The 24,158-nt window shown below is 28.3% G+C and overlaps 1 protein-coding gene across 1 annotated transcript in view; it reads left to right on the plus strand.

Moving 5' to 3' along the window:
• LOC111036119 (tolloid-like protein 1) overlaps positions 1-24,158 on the plus strand; it is a 58,247-nt gene that overhangs the window by 19,896 nt on the left and 14,193 nt on the right. Inside the window, exons 7-11 of the mRNA XM_022318023.1 lie at positions 12,172-12,301; positions 14,643-14,858; positions 16,664-16,786; positions 18,127-18,278; positions 23,858-24,053. Of these exons, the coding sequence (XP_022173715.1) occupies positions 12,172-12,301; positions 14,643-14,858; positions 16,664-16,786; positions 18,127-18,278; positions 23,858-24,053 (817 nt within the window). The remainder of the gene's footprint in view (positions 1-12,171; positions 12,302-14,642; positions 14,859-16,663; positions 16,787-18,126; positions 18,279-23,857; positions 24,054-24,158) is intronic.

Consider the following 24,158-nt stretch of genomic DNA (forward strand, 5'->3'; position numbering starts at 1 on the left):
CTTAGCGTAGTCTTGTGCATATAATAATTATTCATTGAGAGTAAAATGAATTAAAAAATACTTTTCATTCGAATTTCATTCAATAAAATAAAAATGTTTATGATTTAAAAATACCTTTTATTTTATAGTTACTAGTCATCAGGGAAAAATAAAACCGTAGTTGTGGACTTTGTGGTACAGTTTTAAATTACAAATGCTATAAAAAGTTAAAACTCAAAGTAAATTTAGAATATTATTTCAAAAAAATAATATTAAATAAGTTTTTTTTATTCACTGGAGTATGTAAAACATACAAAACAATTGTGAATTTATCTGTTTGATTAAAACAAAGTTTTTAATAAAATATTAATTCCATGACGGAAGTTCGTACATTTTAAAACACGTTCATTACATGCGGATAGATTTTTAGTCCTATTATAATCATAAATATAAATCATTCAGCCATTAGATATATTTCAATGCAGTTACAGTTTTTCACTGTCCAAATTGTATATAATAAATTAAAATGCGATGTGAAAACATACTTTTGATTATATACCTATACCTACATAAATTATATAGTATGGATTAAAACGAATCTTGAAATCATTACATTTTACTTTTTTTATAACAGTTATAACTTTGAAATAAAGAAGTAGGTATATGATTAATATATATTGCAGACTATGGTCTGATTGAATTTTGTCATTTTAAAAGAAAAAACCACATTTACCTACAATATGCTATTGAAAATAATAAATTAAGGAGCCTTTCAAAAAATATATTTATCATATATTATTTCATATTTTAATAAATAATAACATTTTCAATTATATTTTTTTAAAAAGAGGCCGTGTATAAACCATCGTGACTGCTGACTTAGAAAATCACTAAGGATGTTGAGTGCAATTAAAAGGCCGATTAAAATGGTGGGATAGTAGTATAGTACCTATGTATACGAGTCTATAATAGTATACACAACATTTAAGACGATATCCTTATTCCTTACCATGCATCGAAATCCACCTGGCAAGAGTATTTATATATGACGTGTATAGTGCATATAATATCATACCGTATTTTATTTTACGAAGTAAAATTCCAATTCCAATTGCAAGACAGAGTAATATCTGCAATGTAATATATTTATTTACACACTAGTACATTACATAGCTTAAATAATTTCATAATAAAACATAGTAAAATATAATACAAGAATAATATTAACACATGAAAGTGGAAAATGAAAAACAATGAGTTAAGTATAAGAGTATAAATGTATAAATGTATAATACATAATATTATACTAGGTATATGAATTAATAAAACTATAATGAACAATATAATAATAATGGTTTTTAATTTAAACAGTTCTTGTAATGAGAATTCGTTAAGAGATAAATTGAAAAAATCTAAACCTTTTCTATTGTTACCTATAAGAACATAAAGGGCATTGCATAGTGAATTTAATAGGCCATTTTTTGTAATTCTTTTCAGATAGGCTAAAGATTTCTCACGTGATCCCGCTCTACTTATTTTAAAACTAATACGTTATAATAATTTAGGGCAGTCGATTATGTCATTTAATAATTTAAACAGGATTATTAGCATTCGTTTTCACTGAATACAAATTTAATTTTCTGTGGATTTAAAATCTTTTGACACTATTGTATATTTGTATATTATACCGTGAGCGCAGAATTCTTTCTACATGGCATTTAAATGAAAGAAACCTAAGAAAATTATTTTGAATTTAATATGATGCATGTAATTGACTTAAAGATTTTGAATGTCACTCGAGAGATCCATGTTATATGTAGGTTTAAATGACGTTTTATACACCTATAAGACGATTGTGCTGTATTATCGCTGCAGCTGAATTCTCAATGATATATTCTGCAATATTCGGCCTGTCGCTATTATTATTATTATATATACATAGGTATATAATATACTATATTATGACGTAGGTATGTATAATTATTATATAATATATGCGGTATAACAATAGTAATAATATCGTAAATACCTATATATAGCTTATATATATATTATATGTTCTGGTTTCGCGTGTATATTTCGCGTATACCGCGGAATATATTATAACGCAATCATATTATTATTATTATTATTATTATTATTATTATTATTATTATGATCATATTATTATGACCAGCCGTTACGCGTTTATAATAGATCATCGTCGGAGGAGTACATTATAATAATAATATGTATAATATGTATTATATCTACCCATAATACACGTCGAACTTGCACGTTGTGCACCGTGTATACTTGTATACATAATATTAATGTAATAATGTATAATAATGTACAAGTTACTCGGCTTGGGCGATGATGTTTTAATTGGTCATACTTAAAACCGTGTCAATTATGGACGTCAAATATGTATACTATAAAATACATGTTATGTACATATATTTTGCATAAATATAGGTAGATATAGGTGTCTGTCTTCCTTGTAATTTGTAATACGTACCTACGGCATCCCACTATTACATAGATATTATATAATATATATATATTATTAAATTATTATGGCTGCTGCCTGCTATAGTGCTATGTGTGCAATGCATTATACTCGACGGTTTTCGACAACTTTGTCATATTAATAGAGGCTGATTTTTTAAGCACACTCACCCTATTTCATGCTTAAATTATGTATATATCAAAGTTATGATATTTGGAATTTTTAAATACATCTGATGACCTTTTTTTTCCAGTACTTGAGAATTTTGTTGAGTATGTGTACCAAAGATAATATGTCTATGCGGCAATGGGTTAAGTATATATGGGGGCTTAGGTAATTTGAACATTTTAGCAATTAGTAATTACTATTGATTTATCTATATAAATAATTTGGAATATTCTTTGGAAACTCTGAAACTCGTGATGTTGTTCAATTTTTCATAGTAATTGGAACAATCTCTTCCTGGGCCATATAAAAACAGTGTAACCATGTATAAGTACATAATATGTCGACTTACGGTTTTAAAATGTAAAGTTGTAATAATTATGATTTTCAATTATCAGAAAGAATATTTTTCGATTATTTAGTTGTACCTACCTTAATATTTAATTTATCATCTGATTTATTGAACTATACTATTGTTAAAAATGGAAATTGAAATAATAATGAAAAGAAAAGCAAATGCTGCTTGATTTCAAAGTGGGATAAACATATTTATTCATTCACTTCTTCCGCTTCCTCGTAGTAGTTATTTATGCACGATGTACGTATTCAACGTTTTTATTATTATCGTCACAGAAATTGAATATTATTCTTAACTATTTGATTTCGTTTGACAATATTGTATGCTGTTTTCACAAAAAAAGGAATGTAAAAACATGGCTCAAATAATATTATAATCATAGACTGAAAGAAGTCTAACGGTGTTTCGAATATCAGTACTTAAAATAATTATATCGTAGAACTGTGGCAACACAAAAAGTTATAAATTCACCTAAAACAAAACGTATTCAGAATATTTTCCGAAATATGGGTTGATATTTCACGTTTGATAGCTGATCTTTATTGGACGCCGGAATATAACTAACAAATTACGGTGGTATAGCTTTATAGACCTACAGAGTGATTCACCAAGCATGCCAACCCCCATGTTTTAATGGCGATTTAATAAAATTCTGATTTCTAGAACTTTTAAATATACTTAATGAAACGCTGTATTTTCAAAAACTTCCATTTTAGGAATGTTATGTGGTACCACTCATATTTTTAAAATGCGAATCATTCCTTTTTCTGTAAATTGTAAATCACAAGACTTTTTATAAAACGTTGTGATCGGAATTCAAATGACTAATTTTTTTTTAGTTATTTAACTTTGTATGTTTAGTTAATTTAACTTCTCATGATTATGGGTTTGGAAGATATGAGGCTATGAAGATTTTAAAATGTTTGTATTAGTATTAATCCATCTGCATTTTATAATTCTCAAAAATCCTCAATGTATGAAATTCGAATTTTGAATAATATAAAAATAAATACATATTAAATAGGTACTAGATCCAATATGCCATACACATTGTATACTTTTTTAAATCATGTTTAAAGACTCTATTATCCTTAGAGTATCTGTTTAAATAACACAGATTTTATACTTTTTAATATAAATTTATTTTTTACATCAACATTAGATATCTGATAAATGAATTATAGTACCTAATAAAGATTGTTTCTTATTTACGAAAAAAAAATGGTATTGCCACAGGACACTTCATAAATAGTACCTATAAGAAATCTAAATATTAAAAATATGGTTCTTAAGACTTATAAATTTAAAAATTCCAAAAATTACAATTTAAATAAATTTATTATTTAAGACAAAAAAATATTAGTGAGTATGTATATAGTGTTGTTTATAGTGAATCAACCTGTATACACACTCGTCGTTGTAATTGTACTAATATAGGTAGTAATATACGTAAATATACATTAATACGGAGATAGTATGTTTGATTTTATACCCTGGTCGGACGTGCGCTTTGTAGTATTTTCGGCACCAGCGATTATGATTAAACCGTCGCCGATTTGCGTTCGTCGACGGATTTACTCGCTTGTCACGGAACCACCTTTTGGAATAAATCTGCGGCCGCAGACTATCGTCATCATATTATACAAAAGCAATTTTAATTGACCGAATTAATGTATTATAATTATCCTGTCCGTAATCGCTCTGCACATTCGCATGGGTTATTTTACGTTACGTATTAAACGCGTGTAACAATTAAATTATAAAATACCTCCGAATTCGCCGTTCAAATTAGACGGCAAAAGTATAATATTGTACAGCACCCGGTGAATACTCATTACCCAATAATAATATCGCACAACTGCATAATATTCGTATTATTATGGGTCACAGACTCGTATATAGGTACCAACATTTGTATAACGTATTATATTCGGTCAAACCGTTCACAGTTATTCGCGATTGTTTTCCGTTTGTTATTGTTATTATAATTGCTAAACATAAAACTATACAGAGTATTGTCGTTTTATCGCGATCACCGTGTTCAATAATCAAAATGCATTTTGTGTATTAAATTACATTGCTACCTATTTATGTTTATTTATCGTCTATACTATCTTTTTTCTTCTTATAGTTTGGATTTTTAGCCATGATTCTAAATCTTGACTTTGGTAGGTACTTGCACCAAATTTACAAAATGACATGCATGATATTATAAAACATTTCAAGCGTTACAGACGTGACGTTTATTCCTTGATATAATTTAATTTATCATTTTAACATCCATATTTATAGTTTTAACTTCCCGTGTATTTTTCGATGTTTGCATAGTATCAACACTAATTTAATTTATGGTAAAAAAAAATAATAATGATGGAAAATAATTTAGGGATTAATTTAGGAATTTACAAATCGTAAATTGTTTTGTTGATTGAAACTAGGAATTTATACAGTAAAACTTTTCCCAACTGACACCTGTAAAGTATAGTGGACGCCTTCGAATAGCAGACAGTTTTTTGGGTAAAACTACATACTAAAAACTCTTAATTAGACACAATTACAGCGACCGAGAGTGCCCAGTACTTATAGAAGTTTCAGTTGTCCACAGTATTTTTATTGCACTTTACTTATTCATAATTATTGTACATATTCAAAATTTTATTATCACAAAAAACTCTTTGACCATTACATCGATAAAACTAAATAAGCTGTATAACCAAATGGAATAAAAATGTATGGCTTAGTAAGGCTCAGTCGTACGCTCAATCTGCGGCAAAGCTCTGATCGTACGTACCGGCCGTCGTTGCTAGCACTCGGATGGGTGATCATCCGAGTTTTTAGCAACATATCCTTGCCACACATACAAATGTGTTCTAACCAACCGCTCCCCCACACAGTACCAGGCTAATGACCTTGGTAGTTGAAGCCTTAATACGAAAAAAAAATAAAAATGTCTATAGTGTTACGATCGTATTGCGACTCTATGTAAATAGTATTAATTATAGTTTCGATAATTTAAAATTAGAATCGCTGCATAGCACCTATATACACAACTGTTTCTAATTCTATATTATCCACTTCACATTAATTAGAAACGGTTTATCACTCGAATTAATAATTATACACCCTGGCGCAATGACCACGATATCGGAATTCTGCTTTTCGCAAAAACCGATCCGAAAACAAAAAGTCCAAAATATTTGACTGCGGAAAGGACAAAAGGCCATTGCAGTTATTTCGGAAATATCAAACATCTAAAATAATGTTACATTTATAAGAAAGATAGCAGAACATTCTAAGTATAATAATATATTAAGTTACTTTAGTGTTAATTATAATGATTATTACAATGTAGTTACTTTAATACACAATAATGCGTAAACCACATAATAATAATCGAAATTATTAATCACGTAAATTCCAATAATGTTTGTAATCTCAATAATCGAACGCGTTATTTTACTCAGCATGCGGTACCATATACAATAAACACTACACACATTATATTATAATGTATAGAAACTTATAACTTTTGGAAATCCGTGAAAACTACGAACCACTCCAGAAAATTAACTATAACCTTAATACCTGTACCTAGATAATCACTACGTGTATACATGCATACACACGTACAAATGATACATACGCGATATGCTCATATACCTTAAATTTGAAAAAATTAAGCAATCCATATACTGTACTATTCATTGATATAAGACATTTATCAATTATCTATAAGTTAGAGTCATGTAATAAATAATTAGGATTGGTTATTACTATGTATAAGTGTATAACGTATTGTTGTTTGGTTATAATCATCAAGTCATAATCATCATTCATGACTGTGATTATTGTAGTTTTTTTAAATAAGACATTTGAGTTGCCGTCTCAAATTAATAAGAATAGGTAGAATTATCAAGTTTAGTGTTATAAAATAAATTTGACTTGTGAAAAATAAAAACGCAGGTACAAAACTATGTTGCAAAAAAATGTGTTTTTGTATAGTTTGAGAATTGTAAATGTATTTCGTAGCCCTTGCAAGACAGTTTTTCTCGAGCGTAACGATGAGTGACTTTTTAAGAAGTCGAATCTGATTATAGTTTCGCCCTCATAGAATCATTGCATAATTGTATCATTACATTAACTTCATACATAAGCATAAGTTTTTTTAAAACATCACTCCACGTATGTTTAGGGTGGGCCATCGCGTTTTACTGTTTTCTCATAATATTTTATGTGTGGTTAACGTGTACCGTGTACGACTATCACTACAGTTGCCGAGTGGTGCAGGCCCACCACCTTGTGTACCATCGTGACAATCAAATATATGACACTGTCTAAGGTTCGAAAATAAAACAGATAACTAGCAGTCAGCCGAAATCCGCTCAAGTCGTCTAAACGTAAACTGTGGCGTGACGTGTTACATGCTCGAAATCCCTTACAGATACGCATATATTCTATCCGATATAATTGTTACACGGAGACAACTGTCATCTGTTTACCGCGATGTGAAATAATACTTTAATAAGAACGATGCGATGAGCTTTTAATATACTTGGCGAAGCTGCAAAACACTTGAGAAATTTCTTTGGCATTTAACGTTTCTACAACGCGTCCCACATAATATCAGATATACTTAATAGCAGGGCTGGCCTGAAGGATTTTGCCGTCAAGTGCCATTTAAAAATTATCTACAATTTAAGTTATAATACATTTGCATAACAACTAATAAATAACTAATAAATATAATTGTTATTGAAAAATAAACTAATCTAAATTAAAATACATAAATAGAACTGTTTAAAAAAAATTATTTTCATACTCATTATATAAAATTAATATATAATAGTAAATAAAGTTATATATATGGTACATGATAAGTACATTCAGAGAAGTTACCTATTGAAAATCCATTTTCCTTGCTTCAGAATTAGCAAAGTATTTTACAATATCAACTTCATTCAATTGTTCTGCCAATTAATTTTTAATTTCTATCATAGCTAATCCACTTAATCTATCTTCAGACATGGTTGGCTTTAATTAATATAGCTTGAAAAGTTTTAGCTTGGAAAAACTACGTTCTCCACTTCCTATACCGTTACTCTTAATTTTAAAAGTATACGCAGCGATGTGCGTACACGCATTCTAGCGCAGTATTCGGTATTTATCACACATTTTAATAGTTCTATTAGATATAAATTTAATTCAACCATTGTCGTCAAAACTGTTGACGAATCAGCCGTTTCAATCTCATAAATTTCGGCGGAATAACTATCCGGTAATACGAGTTTTAAATCTGCACAGGGTTTTATAAATTCATCACGTCCATTCTTTTGGTTTTTTCAATTTCATACAAAAATAAAGATATATTGGTATGTTCTTTTAATTGTTCAAACCTTTCAGTAACACGATTAATAGCAACGCCGACTATAAAATTAAAAAATTAACTTTCGAATGAAGTGTAGGGTCATTTATTGGTACATTCTAAGTATCTTACATATAATAATATACCTAATAGCTTAATACTACATATTCGTTTATTATTATTTATACTATATTATACTGAAATACAATATAAAATATAATAAATCAGAACCTCGGTCAAAACCCCGTTATCTCGTTATTTTTACAGTCGTAAATCTTGATAGACAATATAATTATTATGATTATAATATTAAATGAAAAATATCTAATGCAGTTATTGTTCACTCATGTCACCGCGGTAAATAATTGAATTTTGCTCTTTCGGTAGGTACATACATTGCTTAAGGGGTTTTAAATAGGCAATTTCAACAGAATATTAAGAAAAATTGGAGTCGAACAATTTAAAGTTTGTACTATTGTCAATAGTACCATGTAAATTGCATGCTGTATGTTCTGTTTTGTTATTTCAAATAAATAATCGACTAAAAATTGATTTGTGAATACCAATTAGTACCTACTACTCGTATTTCATAAACATTTTTATCAGCCACAATAATTGGATGACTTAAGGCAAATTTATCAGCGATGATTTTTTCATTTTTTTTTTTTTTTGTAATCTAGACTCAATTATTTTGTATGATATAGTTGTTGGTACAAAAGCGGAAAATTGTTTATAAATCAGTTATTCAACTCAAATATTATTTAAATATTCATACCACCGTATATTTTTTTATGCGGCATGTTGGGGGCGACGGATGTACCTATTTCAGTTTTTTTTGTGTAATCAATACGATAATGCAGCTTGGACGTGAACGTTTATAATAATATTATAGCCATTTGATTTGTTTAAAGCCGAACGACCACGTGTCATATCGCCATCGTTATTCATTGCCTGTGATTTTATTTCATTTTAAATTTTTAACACACGTGTGTGCGACGTAACCGGAGGCTCATCGCTGGCGCTAAAATAGCCAACGCATAATATAATGTATTTTTATATTGTTTTAGTATCCGTACATCTGTCACTTTTTATGGGCGTCCGCATGTGCGTTTTGAAAAGGGACGATACGGAAGGTATAAATCGTGCGAAGTGGGAGTGGGTCCGGTTTACGAAACAAAAAACAAATATTAATAATATTTTCATATAAAATAACATTATCCGCGGGAGTTGCAAAGTGCAAAAATCAGCGTTTTCGGGTTTAATGTCTGTGCACGAGTTCGGAACACTTTGTCGTCGTTGCATTTACACGTTGTGTACACGTATATATTATACATCACTACCTATTTATTTAATGACGGTCGATCGCGAAACATAAAAAATAAAATTTACAAGTGTGCGAAAATTGCAACCGACACAAACACAAGTTTGTACCTACATATAATATATATGCTAGTAAATATCTGTACGGGATGAGTCGTCTCGTGTTTGTAATCGCCTACTATACAGAGTGACTTTTTAGGCATGTTCACCACCATTTTCCCCTTTATTAGAACATTTATTAAAATTCTGATCTTTAAAATTTTTAAGTATATACTTAAGACCATATTTTTTTATACATTTATAATACGTAAGGAGTGTTTCTTATTGTGATACAAACTTATTTTTCAAATGAGAACACCCTTTTTAGTGCAAATTTTTTAGCTTATTTTTTTCTGAAAATTCTGTCGAAACTAAATCAAAATTCTAATTCTATTTGTGAATTAGGTATTAAAATGTTCATACTAAGAAAATAATCCTTAAAAATTGTTTCATAATAAATAAAAATACAAACTGTTATAAGTACCTATATAATATAAGATAATATTGTTTATATAGATATATTTTACAAATTATTTATATTGATATAGATCAATAGTAATTACCAACTTTTTCAAATTGTCAAATCCCCCATATTTACTTAATCCATTACCATAGATAGAGTATTATCCTTAGCTAGTACACTAAGTTATATACTCAAAAATTATTCGCTCGAATTTTGATTTAGATACATCAAAATCATCAAAAATAATATCTTATTAAAAATGAAAAAGAAGGTTTTTATTTAAAGAACAGAAGTTTGTATTGTCACAAGATCATTCTTAAGTGGTACAAAAAAATCTCAAAGATTCAGAAATATGGTCTTCAAGTGAATTTAAAAATTTAAAATATCAACATTTTAATATATGCGTAATTTAAGCATAAAATAGGGCAAGTATGCTTAAAAAATCATCATGTGTATAATAATATTAATAACACATAATACTCATTATGTGTACCTACTCCAGTACATGGCCAATAATTTGTCTCAGTCGTAGATTCCGAGTGATTCCGAGCAGTACACAACGAATAGATTCCAATTTTTAATTAAAACGAAATAAGTCATCGGTGGTGACTATGATGTTCGACTGCTAAACTGGGGCGAGAGACAGGGTCGTTCGTGACGTTAGTAAATATTCAAAAGAGCGATAAAAATGAATGTTGCACTTACTATCGTTAACTTGGGTTTTAGGTCTTATATGTCCATCACGGCTTTCGTATAGATAGAGTAGTTGTGCTATACTTTCCAATAATTATTGTGCCATTTCCGTCGGTTTTAATTATTTACATTTGACTTACCTTTTAAAAATATACCATAGGTTCCTATTTAAGTTTTGAATTATTATATTGAAACGGATTTGTGGAGTTTTTTCATCTTCTTAGTTCTTAGTCATCATTGACAAACGCTTTTGTCTTAGATTTTGAAGTGCGATAGAATATTAAAAATAAATGTAAGTGTCTACAAAAATTAAATTTAACCTAACTTTATATTCCTAGAAGGACTATTGTACTTGTCGAAAATGACACTACATAAATCTTCATTTTTAAAAATCGTTGAAAATAGCAGTTAATCATCATACCAATATAGGTACTGAATATAAAAATATATTATAATTATATAGTGTACATTTTTTTTTTATTCTCAATAAAACGTGTACTGTCTTTAATGAACGTTTTAGTCTACACGCCTTTATGACTGAGAGGTATCTACGCACTATAACTTTAATATTGTACTTACTACCATTTTGTTGGCGTTAATTTAATAAAATCGTCCACGCGTAACGTGACTTGTACATTATACCTATTTCGTTTTTTAGCAAAGGCACTGATGGTTACGTATTATTATGAATTTTTTATTGCACGTCAAATGACATGCTTTTAAAGATTCAGTTTAGTGTCGCTTCGGACGTTATATAATCAAATTCGATTACATACATATATTATACACTAATCGATACAAAATCAAATCTTTTATTTAATTTTATACACCCGCCACGCCATACTTATGGTACAATATTATATAGAAACAGCCAACGAGGAAGTATAGTTGAGCGCAGCTCCTCGTCGTTTGGGAGTGTGCCTTTCTCTGTATTCGTTAAATATTTGCGACTTAAAAGTTACGATATTGTAGTCATAGTCACAGGGAGGGTATTTTTATTCTACTGTTGTAATCTCTTTGTACTTAAAAATGCTTTACGTATTTTAGCTCTAATATATTATTATATTTTTAACGAGTTTTGTGCACGCTATGAAACGTTCGATCAAGAGGCTTATTTCTGGAGAGCATATATTTTATTTTATACCGTTTATAATATACTTATATTTGACTATAATAATGAGCCCTCCAGCCGGCCAACAGTCTTCCTGTACATAGAATATAATTAATTTGCTGTGAGCATATTATTATATTGGTTGTTTAAATAATATCTTCATTTCAACATTACGTTGTCTTATTTGCAGGGATCGTATTTAGAGACCATACATCCGATCGATGCGGTAAGAAATTTGAAGAAACGCCCTGAAATCGGTCAACGAGTTCGTCTCAGTGAAGGAGATATAGCCCAGACGAAGCTTTTGTACAAATGTTATAGTAAGTAAAACAATACATTATTTTATTTAATTAATATACCTTGGCTGACCTCCGAATTGAGACATATTATGCTGTATAGGCAACTGATCTTACATCGATGTTTTGTTGAAGGCGTAGATGTATATATTATAGGTACATACACAACTTAAAAAGTGTTATTCTATGATTGGCTATACTGGTAAAATATTATTACGAAAATACTTTTTACACGTCAATTAATTTTGCAGGTTGAATTGATATTAATATATTTTAAAAATACGAATATCGTCAAAACGAGATAATAGTATACAATGTATAAATATAGTTACAATATTATATAAATATTATTCTTATATTAAAATAGTACACTTAATTTTAAACTAAAATATAATATTTAGGGTTCACTGATTAAAAAAAAATGATCACATTTTTTTTGAACTTTCATTTGAGATATGCATAAGAAATTATTCACTGGATATATAAATCACTACCTAGAGTTAGTGAAGGAACTTTTTAGCTTTCAATTTTTCATCAATAATAACTGTTTAGAATTTAGTATCCTTGCATCGGTGGCTTATGTCATCTGGGAAAAATCTCAGCAATGTTATCTGTATTTACATTTTTAATAATAGGATTTCGATGATAGTATTATATTTGGAGGGTTATTATTTATTACGTGGTAAGAAACTTGTATATGATTCGATGGCAGGTCCGAGCCTGTATGAAGCTGGCTGTGTAATTTTCAGTAGGCACAGGTTGCAGACATCGTTAGAGGTCCAAGCAATCATTATTTATTACAATATATCTATTATGATGGGATGGATTAGAACGCTGAGATTTTATGAATACAATGTTAAGGCTTAGCAGAACTTTCTTATCTGTAACAACCACTTGTCAATGTACTTAAATAATGTATAAACGAGTTCTGAGAAGCAATACGTACGATTATACTATAGCGTTTATAAAGGAATAATTTGGCTACAAAGTCTAGTTATATTATTATAATTATAAAGTCATTCAATCTGAAATATATCATCAATGATAATTTATTATGTTATGACTTATGAAGAAACATTATATTATTATCATGGCTCAGGATTTTATGCATTTGCATATTTGTTCGGGAAGTAAATAGAATAAATCTGATCCGGTACAAATTTGTGATGTGGTGTTTGGAGTTTAAGTTTAAAAGTTTACTGTGCATATGTTTGCATATTTTGGAATTTTTTCTACAAATGCATATTTTTAAGATTTATTGATTTTTATTGCATATTTTAAAATAATGTTTGATTATTTACTCTTAAATCAATTTTTTAGTAAATTAATTTTATCTACATGATTTTTTCGACAATAATACCGATAAGGTGATAATCAATAGCGTTACGGAGAATCCATTTTATTTTTAGCTCTGAGGACAAAATAATTTTTTTTATCTGTCTTTTATAGTATTATTTTTTTTGCCAGTCCATAGTGATCGACGGACAACGATCGCTATCGTGTGCATTTATCGTCAATCGGTGTCGTGTCGTATTTGTATTCGTTATTTTTTGTATTTATTAGCGCTCGTATTTGTGGTATAATAAGCCAAAAGAAAAAAAAACACAAATTAGTCGGTTGAGAAGTTTAATTTTGGAATTTGGGGATAATGTATTTTCCGCAGACGGAAGTATTTTATTTTGCAAAATATGTGAAATTAAAGTTAAATATGAACGAATAATACAACATACACAAATAGTAAAACATATGAAAATGATTAAACAGAGGGAAATTTTCAAGACAAGAACCCAGCAAATAATTGCCCAAACTAATACAACTTAATTTTAATTATAAAATTATTATTTTTTATTACATAAAAATTTTAATTGCTATGTAAAGAAGATGCTGAGTGTTAAAAAATCCAATTTTTTTTTATAATACAGTATGTATAAAATATAAATTTTTAGTAATATGTACAAGATATGTTTTTTTAACTTCTTTTTTAATTAAAAATAAATGCACATTTAAGCGCATATTTTGATATACCCATATGTATACTCATATTTTTAAGATTTTAAGCACATAAAGTCCCAAGCCCTGATTATAATATAAACCGTTGTGAAATATGTTTGAAGATGCCAAGTTCTCTATAATAAGCTGAATTATTATATTAATCAATTAATGGTTTAAAAGTAATCAGAAATATTTCATATGATTGTTTTCGGAGCTTAAATCGAAAGCCACAGTATTTTTGTGTAACAACATGTTGGATTTTGATTTTCTATTCAAACGATGAGGCGTTTTCCGAGAGGAACAATAATTATATTTAAAGTGGCTGAATGAGATATGTAAATCTGTATCTTTACTGCTTTTTATTGTTTTCAAGGATGTGGAAAGACCTTGCAGGAAAACAGTGGCATTTTCGGTTATTCGCCTGAACCTGGGCAGGAGTACGGAGACAGGTGCGAATGGCGTATTACAGCCACCCACGGCGAACGCATTGTGCTTAATATCACTGAACTCGACATATTGAAATCGGACCAATGCAGCACTGATTATTTGGAAATCCGAGACGGGTACTGGCACAAATCTCCTCTGCTCGGTAAGTGTTAATCATCGTCACCATCATCGTATTTTGATAAACTTTCAATTTATATTATACTAATTAAGTGTGTTAAATAATATTGTATATTGTATAGTAAAAACATTATGGAGATCTTTCACCAAGTATTGACTTGATCTTTATTTTGGCTTATTCTCCCTGTGCAGTAATGAGTGTATAGTTATTGCGACATATTGTTTTAAAAGTATCATTGTTTCGTGTGATGGAAACAGTAGAATTTTTCCACTCCAATTACGGAAGTTGTCGCAAAGAGCGGTGTTCAAAACACTAAAAAAAAAAAATGGAATTGACAATTATTTAAAATTTGTAGAAGCAGGTGTACGAATATATATAAAAAAAAAATAATATATAAGTGCACTACTTATTAATATACTCGCTACTGCGTACTAACAGTAGGTACGTTTTCGAAACACTGAAGTTGTATATTATAAGCTAATTATTAATCAAAGAGTTCTTTTAATGTATAATATATTTTATGAAGTAGAAAGCATTTGACGCTGTGTAAATAAACCATTCAGTAAACAGTTCTACTTTGATGAAACGTTTTTGGAAAAAAAAACTTTATACCCAAAAAACATTTTACATTACGGCTGTAGCTTAAGGTTCTTTGTCCGGGAAATATTTATTTTATTATAAGTTTTGATTTTCAAACCAAAATACGAAAATTGTATTTCTAGCCGTAAAATAATTTTCAAAATATAACTAGCTACTTATCATTTTTAGTATAGACATAGAAATTCAAAAAAAAAGGAAGTTTTCTTTTTTATTCACTGCGATGTAATATAAAATGCTCTATTTTTAGTACTTATAGAATGGAAAATCTAATAAAATAAAATAATAATAACATTATACTTTATGTTATTGTAGTTACTATTTACTAACTTAATAGTGAAATAGGTTAAAATTCAAATCATAATAATAAACTTATTTGAGACTTCGTTTCTTAACATTTGTTTTTTCTTGAATTCATTATGTCAATTATTTTATGACTAAGTGTTTTGGTATAATTTGCAGATTTAGGTATTTATTCAAACTTTATTTCCAGGTTAAAGGTATCTACTTACTACTTAAATTTATATTTTTATGTTACTATATGTCTTTAGTATATAAGTTTATTAATAAACTTTATTTTTTTTTTTATACAGTTAATTTATTTTATTAACAAATAATCACAGTGCGCAATTATTACAACAGCACTGTATCGTTGTCTGATCATTGTTTAATTGTATTCTAATCTTGGTATTGTTTTTTTTTTAAAATAATTAAAAAGTTAAGATTGGCAGTATTAAATCAAAACGTGATCGTATAATATTCCAAGACCTCTTACATAAAATATAAATTACAACTGTATTATATTTCGTGCTCATTATTTGTTTGGATCACAAATTAAACTTTCAAGAAATACAAATAATTCTAAATTTTAAGCAATTTATCCAAAAAAATGTTAACTATCTAAGGGGTGTGTATAGTAAGTAATAACCTGTACAACAAGTTGAATGTCTTAGGTAATAATATAGATTTAAATTTCTATTTGAATGAACAATGGATAATAAAACCAAATACTATTCAGTAGTAATTACGATAATTACAGATAATCAGTGACGGTGAAAGGTTTTACGGGGCCCTAGGTAAATAAAGTTTTCGGGGGCCCTAACTTAAGGCCTACACTACCTTTAAAGCTGCATTCCTCACTTAGCGGGACCTATGCATAGTCTGCTCTCCTAGCGTCGCAGCTATTTATAATAAATTATCGATTAATAAATATTGATTGTTTGTTAATATAGGCAGGTTTTGCGGGAGTGTTCGCATCCAAGACCTTATTGTGACTGGCAACAGCAGAATGCTCATCAGTTTTATGATATCTGACAAAGGTACAAAATACAAAGGATTCACTGCGAATTACGAAGGTTAGTGAATATACATTATTTTATCCATTATCATTTGTCTTTTCATAATCTTGAGGGACTTAAAATTATTATGATTAAACACTAAACAGTCGTTAGGAACATTTTCAATCAATCTGTCATCGTCAATATGTTTATATACTCTATTCTACGTATACCCGTTTTTACCAATAGCAAGCATGGCAACTCTCACGAAGAGACCTTATAAAAAGGCATCAGTTAATCAGTTCGCCCTATCTTATTTTGAAGTCAAAGTGAAGGTTTTATCAACACCCTGCAATAATAAAACACATATTTTTCCTCAATCTTCGAAAAGTCATCCTCTGGCTATAATGAGCGAAACTGGTCAAATCAGCCTATGATATTGCTAAATCATTATAACTGATATGTACTATATACTAATGAGTTATGTTTCCTTAATATTCCGTGGTCATTCGTGTTATTGATTTTATTTGTCCGGGAAGTCATCTATTATAATTAAATACTGGATTTCCGATTTATATGTATACATTTTAAATTGGAATATATGCAATGTATTTTAAACTTTATTGGAAAAACAATAAGTAACGATAATACTTTCTATATTTGTCTCTGTTAAATTATAGCTGCGGTTTGTAACAATGTTTATCCTCAGAAAAACTTCGTTCCACATAAACGCTTGTTATGGGTGCATATTTAAACTCGATAACATTTCTACATAAAAATTTTGGATAGAAGAACTTTCGGAGTCGATGTTCTAACCTTAGTCTATTTCAGAATTTACTTTTAAAATTATCAAGACTTTATTTTTATTAACAATTTCAGATATTTTTTTTAATTTATACACTATTTTCATTTTCAAAAAGATTATTGATAAAACTTGTTCAGCAATTTTTAAATCTCAATAGGTACAAAACTGAAGTCTCAGTTTTTCTAATTCTTTCAAAAACAATCATAATATTATAATTTTCCCGAGTGCAATATGCAAAAAGTTCGTAATTGTATTGTTAAAAAAAACAATTTATACTTAGCCACAGCTTAGATAATTTAAATATGTTAAGTCAGAAAATGTCTAAATAATTGAAAGTTGCTCTTACCTACAAAGTCTAATAATAGTAGAATTATAATTATAACCCTAAACAATTGAACTTCAATTATCCTCTATAATTTTTTTAATTTGAAATTTTACTCTAAGATCACTCAAAAGTCATAAAAAACGATTTTAGGTGGAAGCGTTTTATCTGTTGCGCGTGGTTTGTGAGAGAAGACAAATATTATGTTGACTTCATCTTTACTGTGTCTGTTTCGGGACATACATGTTGATATTAAAACGACCACTTTATTCTTTTCTTATTTACTTATAGCCGTTTGTGGAGGAGAAGTCATGGTGACTGACGAACAAGGGCACTTGGAATCTCCCAATTTTCCAGACGATTATTTACCGAACAAAGAGTGCGTTTGGAAACTTACAGCACCAGAGGGATACCAAGTTGGATTGAAATTTAACGTATTCGAGGTATATTTTTATGTTATAATTCTGGTAAAACTAATTTATTACCGACTCATCTTAACTGTCCGAAAAGAATTAAAAAATAAAAGAATAAATACATTTCGAAAACCATTTGGTTATAATAATATACTCGATGATTAATTTTTTTTAAGACACTCATTGTTAATGTTTTTGAAAATATTTGTTTTACATAATTTAAAGTATTTATTAACAACATTTTTTATTTTTACTATTTCGTATTGATAAAATGTATTTTTGATTCCTTTCAAAGCAAAATATTTTTTGGAGTGCTTCAATAAATAAACATCAAATTTTGGAAGATTAGTATATGAGTTTTAAGTATTTAGAGCCGGGCGAAGAGATACAAGAGTTGTTCCGCTACTTCACTTATCTAATTTTTAAACACATATGACTTATATTATAATTTATAACTAATGGGTAAGCTACATGTCCAAAATCTGTTTTTTATAGATCAAAATACTCCAAATAATATTCTGTTTTAGAATAAAGAATTAAAGTACATGTTATTCAAAAGGATAAAAAACTTAAAAATTATCGCAATAAAAATAGTTAAAAATATAGTTTTTTCCAAAAATTATGTTATGTTACGACTTCAAATACGTTAGTGTTTTATGAAATTATGCATGTCTTAGGTAGGTATGTAAAATGGATCATTCTAATGATTAGTCTTCGTCAAACAGTTTTCGAAATGCATTAATTTTTTTAAATTCTTCTCGGACCATTAAGTTATACATATAGGTATTTATTATTATTATGTATGGTAAAAAATCTAACGTACAAACAGATAATTAAACTCAACTTCAAATTAAAATAACATAATATTAACAAATGATACGAAAAGTAGAAATATTATATGTAAATAAAGTAAGAAATTCAATTTGTAGAACATAAAGCCAAAAATACATTTACTAATACTATACAACTTAATAACATCACGTGACTTAAAGAAAATATTAGTATAAACACTAAACAGAAATTTGGTTCGCTAATAAAAGAACATTAGAGAAATAAGATGAGGTACCTATAATTATTGCTTCAAAACAGAACATAAAACAAATTATTTTTCGTTTGGCTGTGATACCTACATTTGAACCAATCTATAATAGTAATTCGGGTGAGTCAAAATTGCCATTTAATAGATCGTATACAAACATGACATCGAAAACTTTTCTCCTTATCTCATGTAATGAAATTTCTAGTGGGAAACTTGAATCCTTAGAAATTGGCAAATTTAGTTTATAACAAATTATTTTGTAAATATACATTTTAATATACCTATATATTATATACTATATAGTATATAGTTTAGTTTTGTGACTATTCTACTGACCCAAATTCAAGGTTAAATCTAGTTGGCAGAAAGATAAAAATATAATATATTAAAAGCTTTAATATTTTCGAAACATATTTGTATTTCATTTTATATGCCCTAACATTTTGAAGTCTATATTATTAGGACGTCTTGAATTATTAATGTTTAAAGACAATGACATATTACTCTCCAATAACATTCCTAAATCCTAATAGAAATAAATCTTGATATTATTCAATTATCAATCTTGTAATTGTATATAATATAATTATATGAAGGATTAAAAGTTATAACACTTATTAGCATTTTAATGGTGATAGTAGTTTTTATGACTCATAATTTAATAAGCAGTAGTCTAAAAAACCATGTGTTTACCATAATGAAATTAAAAAATAATAATTAACGAATATTTTGTATTTATTGTAGTACATTTTATTTATTTTAGAGCGAAAAAAAATTTTCCCTTGGTTTTTTTTTCGAATACCTAGATGAATGTTTTGTTTCATATTGACCCTACTCTTCTCGTGTACCACAATTGTCAATACATAATATTATGACGTGCTTTATTAGAAATCTGGAGTTACTGATTTTCTTCCTAGTAATTATTGCAATTACTGAGCAGTATCTCCAACGAAATTCAAATGGTTAGTTTAAATTATGTAAATTATATTTCTATTTATACCATGTTCAGCTTTACAGGAACTTGATAAGGAATAATTTTAAATTTTAAACAAAAAAAAAAATTACATTAAATGTGTTCTGACTTTTGTGTGCTCATAAAGTTATGTTCTAGAATAATAAATATTTTAAATTATACGATATTACATGTTAATTTTTATATTAAGTAAATTTGAGTTTATCTAATATTAAAATATACATGTGACTACATCTTATTTAAATACCTAGGTAACATTTTAAAGCACATATGAATCAATGTGTACTTACTGCTTTTAGTCACATGATATACAAAGTTATGAAAAAACTTTTTTTGTGTTCAATAGTTTTCTCGTATAACATAATAAAATAACATACCATACATCAGATTCTGAGTGGAGCGATGAGTATTGATTTTACGATGATGTGTTTTTTTTTGTGCCTGACATCACCTTTTGGGGCAGTAAAAGTGTTTCGATTTTCTTCAACAGCATCTTTTCTTTTAGGAAAGTGACTTTAGCTTTTACTTTAGGGGGGGGGGAGGCAAAAGTAAAAAATGTCCAATAGTTTTCAAAAGCGAGATGAAAACAAACAAAATTGAAGGAAAAACTGGAATTTTTACAGAAAACCGGTTTCCGACAAAATTGTTTTTGGTTTTTAATGTTACTCTAACAAAAACATACCGTAGATATATGAAATTCTCACTGAATGTTTTTTTCAGCACATACCATACAATTTTCAAAATATTTTGACTCTTATTGAACTATTTATAGGCATATGACATTTTCGATTATTATTAGTTTTTTTTTTAAACTAATGTTTATAAAAATCTTTCGAATGATCTAAAAACTTGAAATTGTAATGCAAGGTTCCTCGTAAGTTGTTGTTAGTTGAAATTTAAAAATAAAATGTTGATAAAATTCTTAAACAAAAATGTTTTTATTTTATATCGAAGATTTTAAAATTGGAAACAAGACTCTTTATAAGCGTACCTATATCTTGTCTAAGTTAAATTTTAATGAGCGTTGAAATGTTTAATCATTGGAGATTCACTGATTTCTCATGTAGCGATTTGCATGTTTTGTTGTAATTCAAAAACGAATAACTGTATAGATTTACACCACATGTTTATTTTATTAATTTATATACGTGATAAAACTTTCAAAATATTTTTACTCGTTTACTACAGTTTACGGACATTTTTAACTTTCAATTGTTGTAGTTTTTATTTTCTATAAATGTCAATAAAAATTGTATTTGTTGAGACAAAACCTTGAAAATAAAATACAAGGCATCTGATATATTGTACAATACCAATTGAAAAATATTAAAAATAAATAAGTACTGTTTTGTTCTATGAGCATTTAAAGTTCAAATTTCGACAAAATATATCAAATTGAAAATGTACAAATTATTTTGTAGTTGAATATGTATACAATGCTCCACTTTTATAGCTAATGATCAAAAATGTAAAACAAAGTTATACACAAGTGGTAGTTAATTTTGTAATGAAAAATCTAAAAAATATATAAGCACAGTTTTTTATAATTATTGTATGTTCAAATTTAGACGAAATTACAGATTATTAAATAACCAAGAATAATGATTTAAGATATTTTGTTGTAATTTAAATATATTATTCGTGCCTACCTACTTGAAAGTTGTAAAGTTTATTATTATACTTTATACACACAATGACTTTTCAAATGTAACTTTTTGGTGAAAATGAATCTAACCTACCGTGGTGACGGACGCAATTTCAATGAAAAAAATTGTTGGTGCTGAAGCCCTTAATTTTTTTTTTTATATTAACTTATGATTGTTAAAAAATATTAATTAATATGAACAAATTTGGGGATGATAAGCACCGCCAAGCACCAATCAAATTGCGCATATAACTGTAACACAAATACTTAATAGTAAAATGAATTTCTTTATTCACAATAACATCATAAAATATACTAAATAACTAAGTAATATTGTAGCCTGACAAACAGTCTCCGCTTAGAACCATATTTTGTATAAAATGATTTTATATCATTGAATTCAAATTTACACCATCCATTACAGTGACCCACTTGTAACTTACTGTACATAATTGAGATATCACTTCCCCGCTTTTTTAATGTTTAAATATTATAATCTTTATACTACGGACTACTTTAGTGCTGAAAATGTATTGTTTTCTGAAGAACTACTTATTTGTAGTTACTGCTTAATGACTTTTGACGGTGCATTAAATCTGTAAGTATATTTGAGCATGTTATAACCTAACCTAACCTATTATCATGTCTTATTCCATCGTTCCAAAAGTCTATTGTTTGGCTCGTAAATTAATAACGTTGAACATCAAACTTTTTTTCTTCCGATTAACTAACGAATCTAATTAACGGGTTTTCATAAAGCATTGAATTCTCGTTCGCAATCAATAGGTACTAACACCATAGTTTCGTATTTATTATTACATATATAGATAGGTATGCATATATATTAGTAAATTGTTGTGTGTGCGCGCGTGAAAACTTGTTCAGTAATTGGATATCCAATCTGTTTATGCCCATCTGCAGACGCATTATTAATAGGCGTATTTTGTTCGCGTCATAATACTTTTACGATATCGATCATAATATTTACTATTATAGTATTATTATTATTATTATTATATAATATATATATAATTCACACCTCTCGAACGAGGCTGCCATCCCTCAAACTTCATTCATTTTGAGTTAAGTCGTTAAGACTACATTCGAATATAAACAAATTTAGCTTTATGGAAGGCGCAAAAACGGCACATTCAGTATAATTTTGCGTTTCGCCTCCAAAAAGATGTGTCAGTATTCCATTATTCAGTTTTTAGATTATTTTTAAAGCAACAGGGCTATGTTCACTTTGTACGTTTGTAAAGTGAAACATTCCCTAGTAGAAACCTCTAAATAATGGACATTTTTTTGGGAACAAACTACAAACTTTCTATAATCTGAACCCTCTGAATAGAGGACATTCCCGAATAGTGGAAACAGTTTTAGTCACCGAGAATGTAGAAGTTTCATTGTAAATACCTATATATTATTTAATTTATTCAATTAATCACCGATGTTAAAATTCAGACTGCTTATTATTTTGATTTGTGGCGTTCTTGTGCCAAATAAAAATTCATTGTCGTGTGATATTTTGATTGGAAAAGAGCAATATTTAATGTTGTAGTGGTACTGAATTTCGTAATTTGTGATATTTCAGTCATAATATGAGAAACATCATCCTTGTATTTTCAATTAAATATTTTTTACGGCCGCGTCTGAAACTATGGCAGTCTTGCATTAACATAGAACATTAAAAAAAACTATAAATCTAAATTTTTGTTTGTATGGATATTTTGTAATATTGTGTGTTTATAAGTATTTAGAGCTTTAATTTCGAATACATCGGGGTAATAAACTCTTTAAAATATCTTGGTTTAAAATTTCAAATAGCTTTTTCTTAAAACTATACATTTTTAAGCTGCTACAGTGTATTGTTCTAGAGATAAAAATTATATTATGTGTGTGTGTGTGTGTGTATGTGTGTGTGTGTATAATTATGTTTTAATCTGCCACAGATCGAAAACCACGACAATTGCTTCTACGATTACGTGGAGATTAGAAACGGACATTCAGCCGACAGCCCTTTGATAAACAAGTATTGTGGCTACAAGTTACCTTTGGACGTCCACTCCAGTACGAACAAACTGTACGTCAAATTTCTGTCAGACAGCTCCGTGCAGAAGGCCGGATTTTCTGCTACATTTATGAAAGGTATATCTACTGTAAATACTAAATGTATACTCGTGTGTCGAGACCTTTTTCGTTTCGTTTTTTTTTTTTTGTCTAAACGGATTGTAAATATAATCAGGTTAAAAA

Source organism: Myzus persicae, unplaced genomic scaffold (genome assembly GCF_001856785.1).
Source record: "Myzus persicae strain clone G006 unplaced genomic scaffold, MPER_G0061.0, whole genome shotgun sequence".
Classification (NCBI taxonomy): domain Eukaryota; kingdom Metazoa; phylum Arthropoda; class Insecta; order Hemiptera; family Aphididae; genus Myzus; species Myzus persicae.